Below are 18,247 nucleotides of genomic sequence, written 5' to 3' on the forward strand. Positions count from 1 at the left end.
GTAATATTGGTTAACTTTGAGAAAAGTATTTCTATTTAACGTTACAATGAACAAAGAAAAAGATCTAATATATTAAGAAATGATGATAATGATGATGAGATGAAGGAGGAGGAGGAGATGAAGATGAAAAGTATAAGATGAGTTGAGAGATGGGACTGATGGAGAGGAAAGATGAAGGAGAGAGTTGGAGAGATGATGATGATAATCAAGATGAAGGAAAATATCTTGAAGATAAAATACATAGAAAAGAGTAACTATTATGCTGTCGTTTTGATTTCGAAAAAAAAATCAAAATAAAAAGATGAAGATGCAGAAGATGAGAATGATGAAAACACCCAGAGATGTTTGAGAATGAAGATAAAAGAAAGAGAGAGAAATCAATTAGAGTGAGTGGACTGAGTTTGACAATATAATTGATTATAAAATGCCCTCCTCAGGGTAGGGGCCAAATAACTTTGCTCTCTTTTTGTCTTTCTTTTCATCTCTATCTTTTTCCACTTTTCTTCATCTAATCTTCATCTTCTTGATACTTGGATGATATGTAAGAAGTTAACTCTGTATACCATTGACTTTGGGCTTCCCTGTTGTGATGATATGCGTAGGTCTCTCTCTCTCTCTCTCTCTCTTCATCTTCTTGCATCAATAATGAAAGTTGTATTAATACAAAGAGAGTAAAGGAAAAAGAGTCTGAAAGTGAAAAAAGCTAAGGAAGAGAAAGATAATCTTCATCTCTCTTTCTCAGTAATGTTTTCATCTTATTGTTTGCTTAATCTAGATTGCCTTCATCATCTTGGTTCTCTCGCCATCATCATCATCTTCTCTCTCTCTCTCTCTCTCTCTCTCTCTCTCTCTCTCTCTCTGGTCCAGAGACTATAGGAATATACAGAATGTATTTCATTCATGATAAGTTGACCTCTAATCAGCATCAATGAGCAACAATAATCTAAATCATGTTGTGTTACTTATTTACAGTAAATGTGATTCAGAATGATGATCATTTTTGTCAATGAGTTTATTTCTCAAAGTCCCATTATCATTATTATCTTATAACGGAACCAGATTTAACCCTCCCAGAAATTACTAGATTGCTTAATGATGATTAGGATGAGGATGGAGATAAGTTTTGCTTCTCAAATGATTTTTACATTTAGTTAACAATTTTAACAAATGACAACAATTGTAAGTGTTTTCATTTACTCTTCTCTCTACTTTTCTATTTACTAGTAACTTTATCTTCATCTTGGAACTGGACATGGGTCAATCACCTAAATTCCCTGATACTTTTCCTTTCCTTTTCTATTCTTTTCTTTTTCTTTCAATTTTCTTCTTTCATCTTGTTCACCTTATCTTCCCTTGACATCATCTTCTACTTTCCTTGTAACATCTTCTTTCACCCTGATGTCCATCTCCAAATATCCGGTCATCTTCAGAGTCTCTTTTGTTTTCTTCCATCTCAAATTATAAAGTAAAAAAATGTTCTTGTCTTTCCAAAGATGAAGAAGACAAAGTGAAAGATAAAGAGAGAGAGAGTGTCAACCGGAAATTTGACCTTAAGATGGACACAACAGACAATAGTAATTTAGAATTTTAACTTTTCGTGTTGTGGTCAAGCGTCTTAATGGCCATTCGATGCCACGAGACATCTTATATTGTCTTGAGTTGCACAATAGGAATTATTGTTTGTTGATTCTTTGCATTGTTTTGATGGTCAATCTATTGGTCAGTCATTTTCCATTAATTATATTAGAGTTTTGTTTTGCAGATGAAGCTTGAAAATCGCAAATGAAATGCTAATGTAATAAGCGAAATGAAGGTTACGCTTGAAAAGAGAAAAAAGGAGTTGAAAGATGAGGGTAGAAGATAAGAAGGAAGATGAAGATAATGTTGATGGCGAAAGATGAAGATGCTAGAGGATATTGAATGGAAATATATGTATACAGATGAAGAAAGATGGCGAAAGTTAGATAAAAGTAAATGAGTAAGAGAAGATAAATAAAAATCTATGTTATCCTTCACCACTTTTAGTTTAGCATCTTTTTCTTTCTCTTCTTCTTTCTTTTTCTTCATATCATCTCATCTTTTATCTTCATCTTCATCTTCATCTTCATCTTCATCTTCAGTCTTCATATTAACCCAAAAGAAAAAGAGAATCGTATATATTGTCTTCTCTCCTTCCATTTTCTTACTCTTTCTTTCATCATCTTCTTCCCATTCATTCAATCATCAATTTCTTTCCAGCCTTACATCTATTTTCTCATCCATCATCCTCCATGCAGAGAGAGAGAGAGAGAGAGAGAGAGAGAGAGAGAGAGAGAGAGAGTTTCTTTTGATACATCAACACAAAATCGACTCTTTTCCGTTTCCTGTTTTCTTCACCCCCTCAACCCATGAATCTACTTGATTCAATTCTTGAATATTTTTGGGTATAATATTGATTCTCACCCAAAGACATTAGGCTAATATGGTTTGTCAAGATGTTTATCACTCTGTCATATGCATATGTAGATTTGTATTGAAGATAATGATGATAAGATGATGAGAAAGTACTACTTAATATCATCTCTCAGGTATACAAGAGATGATGAAGCAATACAAGGTATCAGAGGGATGAAGATGATAATGAAAAAAAGATGAGACTGCAAAGGGAAAACAAATTTTTCAATATCAGTGGGAAACTTATGATGGATTGAGAAGAGGATGAAAATCTAAATAAGATGATGAGATTCATTGGAATACAATTTGAAAAAGAAAAGATTAACATGATGATGATGATTAACAAAAAGATGAAACTTTTTGATAACAAGAAACATACAAAGAACTCTAAGTGCTCAATTGAACCGAGAATGAATTGTTACTTATCATTGATAAACATCATCGAATTCATCTTGATTCATCTTTCTTTCATCAATCGGTAATAATTGTTAAGAAACGGAAACGGAAATGATGATGATACTTTAAGTGTTGTTTAAAATTTTACTTGACAAGAAAATGACTTGCACTTAAACTTATTATATGTAATAAGAGAGAGAGAGAGAGAGAGAGATAAAATTTTTCAACATGAAAATTATTCTGAAGGGAAGAAGATGAACTAACACAAACATATATTATCATCTCCATCATCTTCATCTTCATCTTCTGCATCATTACATATTCAATGTAGAAATATGAATAAAAAGCAAATGAACAAGTTAAAATATAACAGAGACCAAGAAGTAAGTGAAAATTAAGAAGATGAAGATTAGAAATATAAAAAGAAGCAAAAAATAAAGAGCAAGATAATTATGACGATGGGAGAGATGATGATGAAAAGATGAGGATGATGAATATAAATACTGTTTAAGGAGAGAAAGAGAAAAAAAAATTGAAGATGTAAAGAAAGAGGAAGAAGACAATAGAAGATGATGAGACAAAAAGATGCAGTTCATATGGGATGATGAGAGAGAGAGAGAGAGAGAGGACAAGATAGATGATGAGGAAGAAGATGAGGATAAAGTGGAAACATAAGCATCCCTTAGATGGATGAGGAAGATAAATTGTATTGGAAGAATTAAAAGAAGATAAAACCGGAAAGAGTATTAGATAAAATCGAAATGAAATTTTCCACTGATTTTCATGTTGCTCCTTTTTCCTCATCCGATGATGAGGAAGAGGAGTTTATGTTAGATGAATGGATGAGAATCATTGATGTTTTTTACTATTATTACTCAAAGTGAATTACGGATCATTGATACATCAATGGTCTTGTTATGTTGTTGTTCAATGTAAACGTTTAAATTTAACCTCTTTTTATATTATTAGTTTAACAAAATGTTTAACTGAACATGAAGACAAATGATGATGAAGATGAGGATCATGTTGAAAGATTCAATTGTATCATCATCATCATTATCATCAATGAACAGTGAAACAAGAGTTACATCAGCATCCATATATTAATACAACAACAACATGAAACTAATCCAATGACATCGATCAATTGATTTTCAGTCAATGTTTTGTAATCATCTCAATCATCCTTATCATTATTCTCATCTTCATCATCAAATTATCATCAGTATCATCATGGAAAAAGATGATGATAAAAGATGATGAAAACAAATTCCAAATGAAATGTAAACAAATAAACATAAACATAACTTTCATCATCTATGATATTTATTGGTTTGATAATGTTTTCAAATGTAATAAATATAAATCAGATTTTAGGTCCAGATTGCAATTGGTTGATTAAGATGATAATTATGATGATGAAAGATGATGAGAAAGTCTATCTTCCTCTCTCTCTCTCTCAGTCATAAAAACTCAACCTAAATATCATAAAAAGTGATAACTTTTTTTTCGTAATAAAAAGTTATCATCATGATGAGGATGTAAAAATTAAAAGAGATGAGGATACATTGGATGATAATGATGATGATAAAATGTTTTCCACCAAAATCAACATAAACTTGATTTTGATTATGATGATACGAACTAAAAACTTAATTCAAATTAGATTCAGTATAATGATAATATTTTCATGGTAAAATTATCATCATCATACAATTTCAATGGTTTTGTTGGTAAACATTGATTACAATGATTGTATATTTAGTTATAATTGTAAATAAATAGCAAGTGAGAGAGAGAGAGAGAGAGAGAGAGATAATGATAATGATAAAATATCATCTTCATCTAGAAATAAATAACAATAAACTATTACTGTCAGAGCTGAAATCCAAATGAACAAATCTTTATCCTTGGAGTAAATAATAACAGTAAATACTGAGTAATTTATTCTTGGTATAATAACATGAGTGTCGGTGATTAACATTCAATGAATATCATTTAGATTACGTTTGATTGTGATTACTGTTGACAGGAGAGACTCTCAATGTAATGAAATAATATCGAGAATCTTGAAAACGTTTTTATTGTTCATCATAATCATAATCATCTTTTATCTTCATCTTCTTGATTGTTATTATTATCATCGTCATTTGATTAATAATATTGTTATTAGGATGAAATTGTTAAAGTCAATGGATATCTAAATGTAGGGTGGGTGAGATGATGATAAAGATGAAGATGGACAATAAAGATGAGGATGAAAAAAATTTTCTCTTGGTTTTTAACTGAAACCACAAAACAATATTATTTTTATACTATTTTCTGGTGATGAAGATGAAGATGACAAAGATGAGAGAGAGAATGAGAGGGATGAGGGCGATGAAGACGAGGAGAGGATTTAAATGGATTTGAACAGAGAGAGAGAGAGAGAGAGAGAGAGAGAGCTGAAAGTGTATATTGTTTGTTATATGTTATTATCCACAAATCTGATTGCAAAGTGATAGTGAATCAGTGTTGCAATTAAATCTAATCATTTACCATCAATTCAATTGTTACAATTTGCTAAGTAATGATTATCATCAAATTGTTAACACACAGATTATATTTGGTATTGTTGTTTCTCATCCTTTTAAATGTAATTATATCCGTTTAAAAATAAACTCATTTCAGATCAATTGATTGTTATTGTTTTTATTGGTAACAATTTTCGGGTGGTAACTTTCATGATGAGGTTGAAAGGGAGGATGAGGATTAGGATGAAAGGTTTAGGAATTAGATGTCAAAGGATATTTGGTAAGATGAAAATCAATTGCAATTGAAGATGACAAATCTTATTTGATGAAAAGTTTTATACATATTAATGCACATTGGAATCAAATTTAATGATAACATTTAACTTGACATTTGATGAATTTGTTTTTGTTGTTGTTGTTGTTGTTGCTTCATCTCTTGTGATGAGGATGCTAAAGAGAGGGAGGAGTAGAGGAGTGGGTTAGTACACAGTTTGATGATCAATTGAAGGTGGTTTTGTTGTGTGTTTGTAGGGAGATAATTTGATCAAAGTTAGATGATGATTAAGTAAGAAAAAAAAAGTTTTCTATCATTAAATCAATAATAACAAACGAGATGATTCTTGATTGAACACAATCAACAATTCCAAGCAGAAAATACAAAATCAATGATGAAACAAAAAGATCATCATCTTTAATCATCTCTCTCTCTCTCTCATTCCATTCTAAGATTAGGATGACAGGAGATGATGAGAAAATGATTGTAACAATAATAATAATGAATGAAAAATGATTTTTCTGTTGATTGTGATCACTTTGGAAACGATTATCTGATTTCCAATGATAGAAAAATTCAATGGACATTCAGATAATTGAGTTTTCTCTTTTAATATTATCATGATTATCATGATCAATCCTCTTTGATGGTGGAACACAAGTTGAAATAATAATAATATTTAATTCATGTAATTTACAGATTCAGAGCTTAACCACCACACCTAACAATCAAAGGAATCAAAGTGACATATCATGGTAAATTTTTCCTTTGATTATTCCTGATTAACTTGATTGTAATTGTAATTGTGATGGAAAATTCATTGGAAGGAAAAAAAATCAATGAATGAAAATCAGTATGAGAATAATCAAAATATAATCAATGAGTAATGATAACGTGATGAATGAATGAATGAATGTAATCCATGAGGATATTTCTCTCTCTCTCTCTCTCTCGCTCATTGAATTTTCAATGAATTTTGGTCTATGGACACACAATAGGTAAGAAAATGAGGTTGTAAGGTGAAAGTGATTTCGTGACCTTAATATGAAGGTGATCATGAGAGAGTAAAAGAGGAAGATAATATTGATGATATTGAGGATAATGGGTGAAGGGAAAATACAAGTTAACAATCAAGTAAATCACAATAATTGTATGATTATCATGATACACTAACATGGTACACGCGAAGGTAAATTACAATTGATTCTTAGAGGTTTTCTTTTAGTTTTTATCCTTAATCTTCATCAGAAGTCATAAGGTTATTGAGAATCAAATTGCTCACTGATTAAGGATTAAGCCTTTGTTTTTATTCAAATTAACTTTGTTGTTATGGTTGAAGGAAGATAATCATCATCGTCATCATCATCATGTGTACTCTCATTTGTTTGTTTCAATTGTGATTCTGCTAATCAAGAGAGATGAGATTGATAATCAAGGTTAATCATGAGAAACTCAAGATTAGATAAATATTGTTTCAAATACTTTGTTTTCTTGTTTACAGTTTATCAACAAAGGGATGAAAGGTGATGGGTCAGTGAATGGTCAGTTTGTATGTGTGTAAAATAGTTGATTTTGTTGTTGTTTTCTCTTGTAACTCATGATAAGTTAATCAAGTTGATTCTGTAAGTTGAATACGAATTGAATTGAATTGGAGATTCTGATTACTGGGCTATACAATATTCAATGGACATTTTTCAAGACTTGACCATAGGTTATTCGTATGTATGAGTTATATGATATTTTTTTTTTCTTCTTTGGGTGAAAAATAATAATAAATGATAGCGAAAGTAAATTAATGAGAAGGAGAAAAAAACTTCATGAAACTGTTTCCGTTTTGTTCATAAGTTAATAGTCTCATGATGGATGTCATTTGAACTCCATTAAGACTTATATAAGATTGTCTCTGTATAAAGAGGGTGGTACATGAGATTTTGTCATTGAAATAGGAGGAGGAGGAGGAGGAGGGAGAGGGAGAGGTGGTGGTAAAGGTGGAGATGGAGGATAACATGAGATTGACCTGTGGTAAACCTCCAGAGAGTGACCAAGAGGATTGTTAACAATTCAAGGAATCTAATAGATGTTGAACATTTTATGCTTACCCATTAGATTAAGATAATAGATAAAAAAAAGTTCTGACTCTGGATAAAAATGATGACCATCATCATCAATTTACTTTTGATAAAATTCATTGAGTGAATTATGATGATGATGATGTCAAATATGAAATGAGTATAGAGTTTCCTTTGACCGGAAGAGAAAATATTTTTAGGGTCAATTCTTATTCCTCATGTAATATAATATAATATCTAACACTTATCAATACTGGGCACTTGAAATTTTCTTCAGGGTAGTTATTGATAAATTATCTTCAAGAATTAGATATTAATCCATGTTGGAAAATTGAGAGAACTCAGAGAATCTGAAATGGAAAAAGTTTACCAAATGAATTTTCAATCATTTCCATTCACCATTCAGAGGATTTTCATGATGATGATTAAGATCTAAGTGGAAATGTTAAATTGAATTAAATGTTGTTCAAGAAAGTTGAAGAGGAAAAAGAAACTAAAAAAGTTTCCATGGAATTGAATCAGAATTTCAAATAATATAACCCACCGAGGAAGGAAAAAGAAAACGTTATTAGAATTTTAAAGAAAATAATTAATCTACTAAACATGATGATCATTATCATGATGATAATGATTAGGTAATCAAATTTCAATCTCTTGTTTGTGGATTTTGTTTTTCTTTTCAGGGGAAGAAGGAAGAAGAAAAAAAATAAGAGAAAAGGTCAAGAGGGTCAATTGCCTGTCTTTTTAATGAACTACTGATGATTATTAACATTGATTATGATTAGTTGGTAGTTACTCAAAAATTGACAACTAATCAAACTAAAAATACTCCAGGCCACTTTCGTATCCAGAAAAATAAATAACTATCCAACTAAATCAACTAATCAGACTAAATAGATAAACTAAATTAACTTGGAAATCTCATTTGCAAAGGTTACAGTTTGTCTTCCTATGAGGTTTTCAACTTGATACTAATGATAAGCACCCAAAAGTCAAAGCAGAAACACACAGACAAACTCACACAGCTCGAAGACTTGAAAACATTATCCACCCCACCGACTATACATCACCCACTCTGTCAGTTTATATTTCTCTCTCTCTCTCTCTCTCTCAAACACTCTTCCTCTGCTTCTAATTAATGCTAATGAGATGATATTTCCTATGGAAATATTATGCTAAGGGAAGATGAATAAGACAAACTTGACGTCGATATTTTTCAACAACAATCTTCTCAATCTCTCTTCATCATCCTCATCATCATCTTCATCATCTTTCCCTCTGACATCTTCAAAAATATATGAGACGTTACTTTTTGTTTCCAAGTCCATTCCGTTTTCTGTATATTTATTATAACGACATTTTCCAAATTGACAGATAACTTTTTTTCTCTTCTTTATACAAATAATCGTTTTAATATGCTGATCATCTCTGTTATTATTATTACCATCATCATCTTTATCATCATCATCAAAATGAATTGACTATTATCACATTTTTTATGGTCAACTTTTGAGTGACCAGTTTCAAGTTGATTGGGTTAACATGGTAACGGTTTTTTTTACCTTTACACTTTTGTTCATTTTCATCATTATTTTCAAACCATTTGAGATACTTGAATATTAGGGAGATGACAGATGATGAAGATGATGAAGATGATGAGATAAGTTTCAGAGAAGTAGAGAAGAGACATAAATAGCAAATGGTAAAGATGATGAGGATGATAACTTGATGATTCTCTCCATATTAGTTTCTTTTTTTCTCTCTTCTTCATCTTCATCCATATATCACATCTGGAAGATAATGATGATGATGATGATGAAACAAAAGCTCGTGGCAATTATTGTAATGAGAGATAAACTCTTCCTGTAGTTATTATTATTATCATAATCTATTGTTATCACCATCAGAATCATGGGAAGATACAGAGTCAGCCAATCACCAGGAACTTTCATCATTTCTGTTTATCATCATAACCATGGACTGGTTTTCATTCATCAACATCATGAAAGTTCAGAATGAACAAAAAAAATGTGTAACTATTATTGTCTTTTCAAGTTCATTGTTCATGGTTATGATGCTAATTCAATCATCATTTGAATCTGAATAAGTTTCATGAACAAATTTTCCTACTGTTAGATTTATCATCGTACTCACTTTAAGGATAATAAACAATTATTGATATAATTTATTTAATTGTCTTTCACTTTATTACATTAATCATTTCTAATCAATGGTAATTGATTGTTTTGTATTTACAAATGAAATATTTATTGAATAATATCAATAGAAGTCAATTAATTAGAATGAACTTTTTTTTTCAATTCTCTCTGGATATTTGTTCATTTCTTTGGCTCAATATTGACACAATCAATGAATTTTGCTCATTGATTGTTGTTTCTCATCATCCATTGAGTAAATAATCAACAAATCATTTTTTCATCTTCATCTCCATCCTCATCTTTGCCTTTATCATCATCAATCTTGATGAATGTAATGTCACTCACTTTAATCAACAACAACAACAACAACAAACATAATCATCAACAAGTTAAATGATCAGGATGATAATCAACTAATATAATTGCTGATTGTTGATTGATTTGTACATATTATCTGTTATGGAAACAATTTAATTACCACAACATCATATCTCTAATTAATTATCATCATCTTCACTTTTAATGACAATCATTTCCCAATTAACTGTCAGGTATAATATTTAATCAACAGCAATTAACTGTAACTATTATAAAGATAATTGATATTTAATTACAATTAATTGTATCAGGTGATATCGCTCATTTTAAATTAATGTTAAAATAAATTGTGTACATTAAATTGGTAAAAGCTAATCACAATTAATCAAATTATTTTTTTTGTGTTCAATGAGAAACCAAAAAACAACAATTAGTTTGATTGTTGATGGTTAAGGTAACAACCAATAGGTAACTAAATTGTGTTTACATATGAATTTATAATAAAAGACTCAGATGATTTATATTAATTTAATTGTCTTTAAATTGATTGTTATGTTAATATGAAAATTGTTACATTGTAACAAGTTGATTGATTGTTTCGATACCTTATTAATTCATAATGTACATTAAAAGTGATGAAAAAACTGATTAATTTAAAAGATAATAAATGATTTGTTTACAATTTACTAATCACAATATATTTTTAGTTGAAATGTGTTTACAATTAAGGAAGATTTTGCTTGATTGCAATTTAAATTGTGTTCAAACTAATTCAACAACAATGTTTACCCTTAAATTTAAAATGGATTCAAATTGTTTACATAAAAAAAGTGATGAGGATGAAGATAAAGACGAGGATGAGGATGAGGATGAGGAAGACAAGGAAGATGGAAATGAAGAAAAAAAAATCAAATGGACTTAAAGTAGGTCGAGACTTAAGGTCAGCAGGGATTCTGTCAATTTAGTTGTAAATTGTATTATAATTAGAAGAAGGAAAAAAACTGGACTCATCTGAATGTCCAGTTTGTAAAATTTATCAAAGAAAATGAAATTAACCTCTAATTACAATTACTATTATCATCGGGTTTGTGGTCATCTTCATGATCGTTATGGTCAGTGGGGTGTATGAAAAGGTAAAAGGTTAACTGTTTACCCTGCAAGGGGTAAAATCAACATACAAGTAGTAGTGGTAACATTTAAAACTGACCATTGGCCATTATCATTTTTAGGTTAATCTCAAAGGTGATTTATGTTTACTACTTGATAACAAATCAAAGTCTTTATACTTATTGATTGATTACATGACAATTACAAGGTAATATAATCTTAATAATATAATAGTAAATTGATTTGTAGTTAATGATTAAGATTATGATGATTACTTTGTCATCATCATCATCAGCTGATAATCAGGCTGAAAAATTAATTACATTATTGATTTAAAGTTGTAATTACATGGATATTAATTGTTGAATTTTCTTATACTTTGATTAAAATGTTTACTTTTCCTTATAAATATAATTGGTAATTTGCTTTTTCATGGTTAATTGTTTACTCTTAATTACAATTTCTACTCAATTATATTTATATAAATTATATCCGATCCACTTTAATTAGTAGATAGAGAGAAAAAAAAATTAACTTTAATTTTCGTTGATTACTCAGATTACTACAATTCTTGTATTATTATTAGTAAACTAATCATTGGAAAATTAAATTGGATTGTAATTATATCGCAATTATAATCACTATTATTGATTATCTCGTTAAATTGTTTAATCAGGAATAAGAAGGAAAAAAGTCTAACAATTTATTGATTGTTATATGGCTCGTACATGGTTCCTTAAATTAATTTTATGGTAATTAGTGAATGGAGAGAAAGTGAATAGATTATATTGGAAAAGTTAAACAGGACGAAGATGAAGATGAGGATGAAGAGGGATGATGATGAAGCAATTAGGTTAAGAGGGTGGGATGGATTATAATTGAATGGAGAAAAGTGTGTAACCACCAAGGATAGAGTGGGATTGATGGGAAGGGTTAAAGGTTAAGATGAGAATGAGAAAGTTGAACTTACATGAAAATTGTACTGAGGCCTTGCGACTGTCAATGTTTACTCTTGATGCTCCACCAAAAGCAGTGCACCAACATTTATATACTAATTTATCTGATGAATGATCAGAATGATGAAGATTAAGAAGATGATCAAATGATGATGATGATGATGAGGGTAACATTTCATCACTTAATAATCCATGATGATCTGAATTATCAGCGGTTATCGAAGCCAAAGAATTTGTAAAATAATCAATATCACTTTTATTCACATTGAGTGTTAATTCAAACTGTAATTATAAATAAAAAGAAAATCAAATTAATCATAATAATTAACACTTGACATTATGTTTTAATCACAATTAGTTGATGACAATTCAATTTTAACTTATATTCTGTTGATTAATACAATTTATTTCCATTAGATTATCATAACAATCAAGTTAATTCCTGTTAATTAAAGATTTCTGGTTATTAGCATAATGATTTATCTTAAATGGATTTGATTAAATCTTTTTCTTTTTTTTTTTTGGTTAATTGTAAATAAGAGTTAATCATTCGCGATTAGTTAATTGATTTTCCATCTAATGTGTATATATGTACACTTGTATTTAGATATTAATAGTAACATAATTATTGGTGATATTGGTTGAAATGATTAACGAAAATGAGGTCAAAAAGTTGAGGAAATTTCAACGAAAATCAGATTAACATTGGAAATTGATATTAAACAAACAGTTTATCCCCTTGTCATCATGATTAAAGGTAAACATGAAGATGGATAATTGTTAATCCAGTTTACAAAACACTAATCTTTTATTGGGTTGGTATCAAAATTAACAAACTATTAAACGGATTGATCAGTTAGTTAATAGTGATACTAATAGACAAAGAATTAAATCTTTGAGCAGAAAGTTAAGATTATCATTGACTCTTGTTCATGATAATATTACATAAGATAAATTATCATCTCTATTGAGGGTGAAAAAGGATGAGGAGGAGGTGAAGGACAGTGGGAGGATTAGTGAGTGAGTTAGTTGGAGAGAGTAGCCTGGTCAGTTGGAGATAATATAATATCAAGAATGATTATCAAAGGAGGAGGAAGAGGATGGATGAAGATGATAAAGAAAATACTAGTTCGATATTTGAGGAAAAGGCCAAGTGAGAATTGGTCAGAGTCACAAAGAATTTTTTTCTTTATTCTTTTGCAATTCATGATATATAATTTATCATGGAGAAAATGAAATACATTATCATGAAGCCTCGAGATGTGTATGAATGTATCATATATCAAAAAGAAAATGTTTTGGTTAAGTTAAAGTAAAAGAAAGAAAGAGAGAAAGAGACTGAGAGAGAGAGAGAGAGAGAACGATTTTGTTGTTTTTTCATCTTCATCTTTTGATGCAGCATTTTTGGCAAAAGTTACTCTTGTTGATGAGGATGAAGAGCAAGACAAGAGATGGACTGAAGAGGAAGCTCTTGCTTTAAGCAATGAACATTAAATTGATGAAGAAGTGATGATAATGATGATGAGGATGAAAAGTAAACAAGTAAACATAATGTGTACATAGTAAGGCACGAATTAAACATCAATCTCTTTGCCTGCCTTGTTCATATTTTCCTCTCTCTCTCTTCATGAAATATATCATGAAATTTACTGAATGAAAGAAAATCTTTTCATTCAATCTGTTAAATCCGTTATTTTTGGGTGAAAATTTTAACACTAAAAGTTGAACAATTTACTTTATTCATTTTTGTGCATTGATTTGCATCACAAACATTAACCATTGACAATGTAAACAACGTTGTTGAAGATGAAAAAAAAGAGGATCAAGAAGATGAGAGGATGAAGAAAACATTGAATATCATTTAAAAAGTTCAAGTTGGAGGTTTTTTGGTTTTCTTTTTGTTTTTCTATGGGGTGATGTTGTTCAAATGTCATACTGGCTGATGATGATCATCATGAAGATGATGAGATGATAATATTATCATGATGATGATGATGAAGCCACACGCTTTTCACACTTTGGAAATCATCAACATCATCAATCTGGATTACAGGGGAATGTTGATATTCACTTTTGGAGAAGAAAACTTTTTTTCGACCCAAAAATTTACGAAATCATCTCTATCCTTCCTCTTTCTTTCTTCCGCTTCCTCTTTGTTTTCTCATCATCATCATCATCATCCGCTCATCCTCATCTTTGTTTTTCCATCTATTGAATTTACAATTGTTTATCAAATTGTGATTTGTTCTTTTCTCTCCTTCTGGGGTTTTTGTTGATTCTCATTGCATATTAGAAGATGAAAAATGGTTCATGATGATAATTCAAGATTCGGATTCTGATGATAATGATGATGGATAAACATGTAAGATAAAGATGTGCCAGTAATAACAATCAAGATAATTCATCTTCTTTTTTTTGTCAATTCTCATCCTTTCCGATGTTTCTTCATCATCATTATCTCCATGAATCTCATCACCATCAGAATATTCAAGAATCATCATCATTTTAAATTGATTCCTGTTCCTTTCATTTATCTCAGTCAAAGTTAACTCATGATCTTTGTTCACAAACACACCCTGTAGATATGTTACAAATAATCAATACATTACAATTGAATAGTGAATAATATTTCAATAATCATTTGTGAGAAGTGACAAACAATATCAATCAGATTGAGAATTTGAATAAATCAGTCAGAATCAACAAAGAAATCAACTTGCTCATGGTAATACAATGTACAATATTAATTCAATAACAATCATCATAATCATGATAACTGTAAGTATAATAATGGTGATGATAATAATGGGAGAAACTGTTATTGTCAAAATTGAAAAGATTTGAAGGAAGATGAAGATGAGGAAAAAATCTATCTGGTTGACATGATGATGATAATAGTGATGGTGATGATGATGATGATGACTTGTTAATACAAAGTTCTGATATATGATTTAAGGTATGACAATGATTCGAGCTGAAAAAGTCGATAGTGAATCATGATGATAACGATTATGATGATGATCTGTTACATTTACAATTGAAAAGTGTCATAAACTCAATGTATTTGTATTCCAATCTCATCATCATCTTTACATCAGAACTTTTTTTTGCAAAAAAATCTCGAAGATGATGATGATAAGTTATCACTCTTTCATTTGTAGTTAAACCTAAATTGCAATAATAATAACTTGCCATTTGAAGTGGACCTTGCAAGTATATGATGATGATGATGATGATGGTGATGAGGAAGATTGAAAATGTTTGCTTGAGAGAGAAAGTGAAAAAATAGAGATAATTTTACAAGAGAGAATTTTTCTTCTCTTTTCAACAAGCAGACCATATAATTAGGGGTGTCAATGGATAACCACGCTTTCAATCATCACAGAATTTGAGCTTAAATTGATGATAGAGATGAAGATGATGAGGATGATAAAATAAAGGGATGAGTAAAGATTGAACATTAGCAATTATAAGCCGAAAATTGTTCCCAATTCCCAATAGAAAGAAACATTTTTACATCGAGAAAAGTTTATCATCATGAAAGGTAAATAGACTAATTTTATATTCGATATTTAATTGGTATCATTATGCTCATTATCGTCATTATCTTGATAATCGTCACTGTGAACAACAATCATCAGGAAAATGAAAAGAAATGCTTGTTAGTGTTCATCATAATTACACTAATTTACATATTCTCATGGAAGAATAAAAAAGAAAAGTTCATGCGAGAGAAAAAAAAACTTTTACAAAGGAAAATGAGAAAAGAAGTTCGAGAAAAAAAAAGTTCTGAAAAATGACAAAAGATTCTGATTAAAAGGATTTACAGGGTTGTACCTTGCGGATTTAATGGAAAACGTTGAAATGTCATTCGCTCATGTAAGAAGTTCAATGGAATTGAATATAAAAAGTGTAATACATTAGGATGAATGAGGAAAAAGTATCAACCTTGTTTCATGGTAATAAATTCAAGACAAACCCTTAGATTAAATTTCAAAAGTTCTAATAGCGTGAGGGTGGAAAAGAAAATGGTGGGTGGTGGTTATGAGGAAAATCTGAATAACAGAATTTTCCATGATATTTATGTGAGAATTTGCTTTCAGTTTGGTTATAAATAACGTTTTCAATTCTGAGAATTTGTTTGTATCTTTTGGAAGAAAAAATTTATCGTATTTGACAGAGAGAAAGATGATAAACTAGGTGATGGAATGATGATGACGATGATGAAATATCTTCAATCTTTAACTGTTGGAATAAGAATATCAATTCAATTTTTTATTCTTCTTTTTGATAATTTTGATATTCTATCAATAAGATTTGGATTCTGCAAACAAATCAATATATACATTCACTAAGAAGCTGAACTTTCATGAGATTTTTTTTTATCCACCCAAATGGTTTCCACTTTTGTGATATTATTGTTATTATTATTGAATATGAATTTGATTTCAATATTCAAATGATAATAATATGAAAGAGTAATATATAAATAAACAGGGGGGAGATTCACATGAAATTTACATGAACATGAACATATCAACAATGGTTGATATTTGAACAGGGTGAATGTTATTCAGATGAATAGTAATATCTTTATATTCAATTCTGATGGTGGTGGTATCATGAGGGTGGGAAAATTATTAAGATATCATGATGATGATTCATCAATTCTGCCAGAATGAGCAATAACAATTCTGGATGAATGAAAATCATCCTACTCATTATCTTATGGGTAAGAGCAGAGATTAACATCTGAATAAATAACAGAATTTTTCATTTTCTTTCATTAGTATGTTGGGGGTGATGCTCAATTCGTATAAATAATTTTAATGTTTCAAATGTTTTCCATCTATTCAATTTACCATGGGAACAGAATAGCATCAGAATCATTCAGAACAAGAAGATAAAAGATAAGATGAAAAAATGGAAATCTCATCAAGATAGAGAAAAGAGAAAGTGAATGTATCTCTATGATGATAAGAAGATGAAAAAATACATATAAGAATGAAGAAGAAGAAGATTTAAAATTGCTTTTTAAATGCTAAGAAGAAGATGAGATGAAAATAGACTCGAAATTGAATTAATGTTCAACTACTATTCATGATACGTTCTAATACGATAAACTCATAAGAAAATCGTTATCATGGCTAAACCAAACATGAAGTTTCCGTGAGTAAAGATGAAACTTTTTCATACTATTATTATTATTATTGATAATATACTTAGTATGATCAAGGTATAAGTGAATATGCAAAATGAGATATTTTTTGGCTTATTGACTATCAACTTGCAAACTCAACTGATCATCATGATAATATCATGATAACAATAAAAATACTCTACCTGTCAACAATATATCTCGTATCGATAAGATCATCATTATGCAATATTAATAATATTGTTTTTACATTTTTAAAATGAAATGAAAATAATGTAACCTAGTTCTGGGAATATGATATTGATCCTGCAGGAGGATGAAGATAAAGGTGAGAGAGAGAGAGAGAGAGAGAGTTCAGTTCTTTTTGTTTATCAAACTTTACCAGAAGTAGGAAATTGTTACGACGGGAAAGAGTTTAAGATGATTATTATTATTATTTGAATATGAGAATTCAGGTGAGGAAGTAAAAAGAAAGGTGGGTATGCAAAAAAATGAAATAAAGGTATTCATGAACATGGATATTCAGTATTTCCCATTCAGTGAATCATTTTTCAAGTTACAGTTTTTAACATGGAACCAGAATTATCAATATCATGTCAGGTAATATAATATATCTGTTACTCTTCATGAGTTTGCATTGATATTATACAAGTTTTCATCTTCCCTCACCTAAAATATATTATCTACTATTACCTTGGATGATTATTATTATTATTATTAATATTATGTTTTTTTTTCTCAGAGGTGTAGCATTTTCTTGATGATGATATTATTTACAAGTTCTGGGATGAAGATGAAAGATAAAAGTAATCAACATCATCTCATTTTCAAGGTAAACTTAATACATAATCTTTGCAAGATGAA

At 29.5% G+C, this 18,247-nt stretch overlaps 2 protein-coding genes across 2 annotated transcripts in view; one reads left to right on the top strand and one right to left on the bottom strand.

Annotated features, from left to right (window-relative positions):
- The window catches only part of LOC128393375 (uncharacterized), a 33,473-nt gene that overhangs the window by 4,782 nt on the left and 10,444 nt on the right, over window positions 1-18,247 (bottom strand). Inside the window, exon 4 of the mRNA XM_053353552.1 lies at window positions 12,240-12,507. Coding sequence (XP_053209527.1) covers window positions 12,240-12,507 — 268 coding nt within the window. The remainder of the gene's footprint in view (window positions 1-12,239; window positions 12,508-18,247) is intronic.
- LOC128393395 (60S ribosomal protein L14-like) overlaps window positions 4,554-18,247 on the top strand; it is a 46,723-nt gene continuing 33,029 nt past the window's right edge. The window contains exon 1 of the mRNA XM_053353576.1: window positions 4,554-4,563. The gene's annotated coding sequence lies outside the window, so the exon portion shown is untranslated. The remainder of the gene's footprint in view (window positions 4,564-18,247) is intronic.

This window comes from Panonychus citri, unplaced genomic scaffold (assembly GCF_014898815.1).
Source record: "Panonychus citri isolate SS breed McGregor unplaced genomic scaffold, ASM1489881v1 Contig00138, whole genome shotgun sequence".
NCBI lineage: Eukaryota > Metazoa > Arthropoda > Arachnida > Trombidiformes > Tetranychidae > Panonychus > Panonychus citri.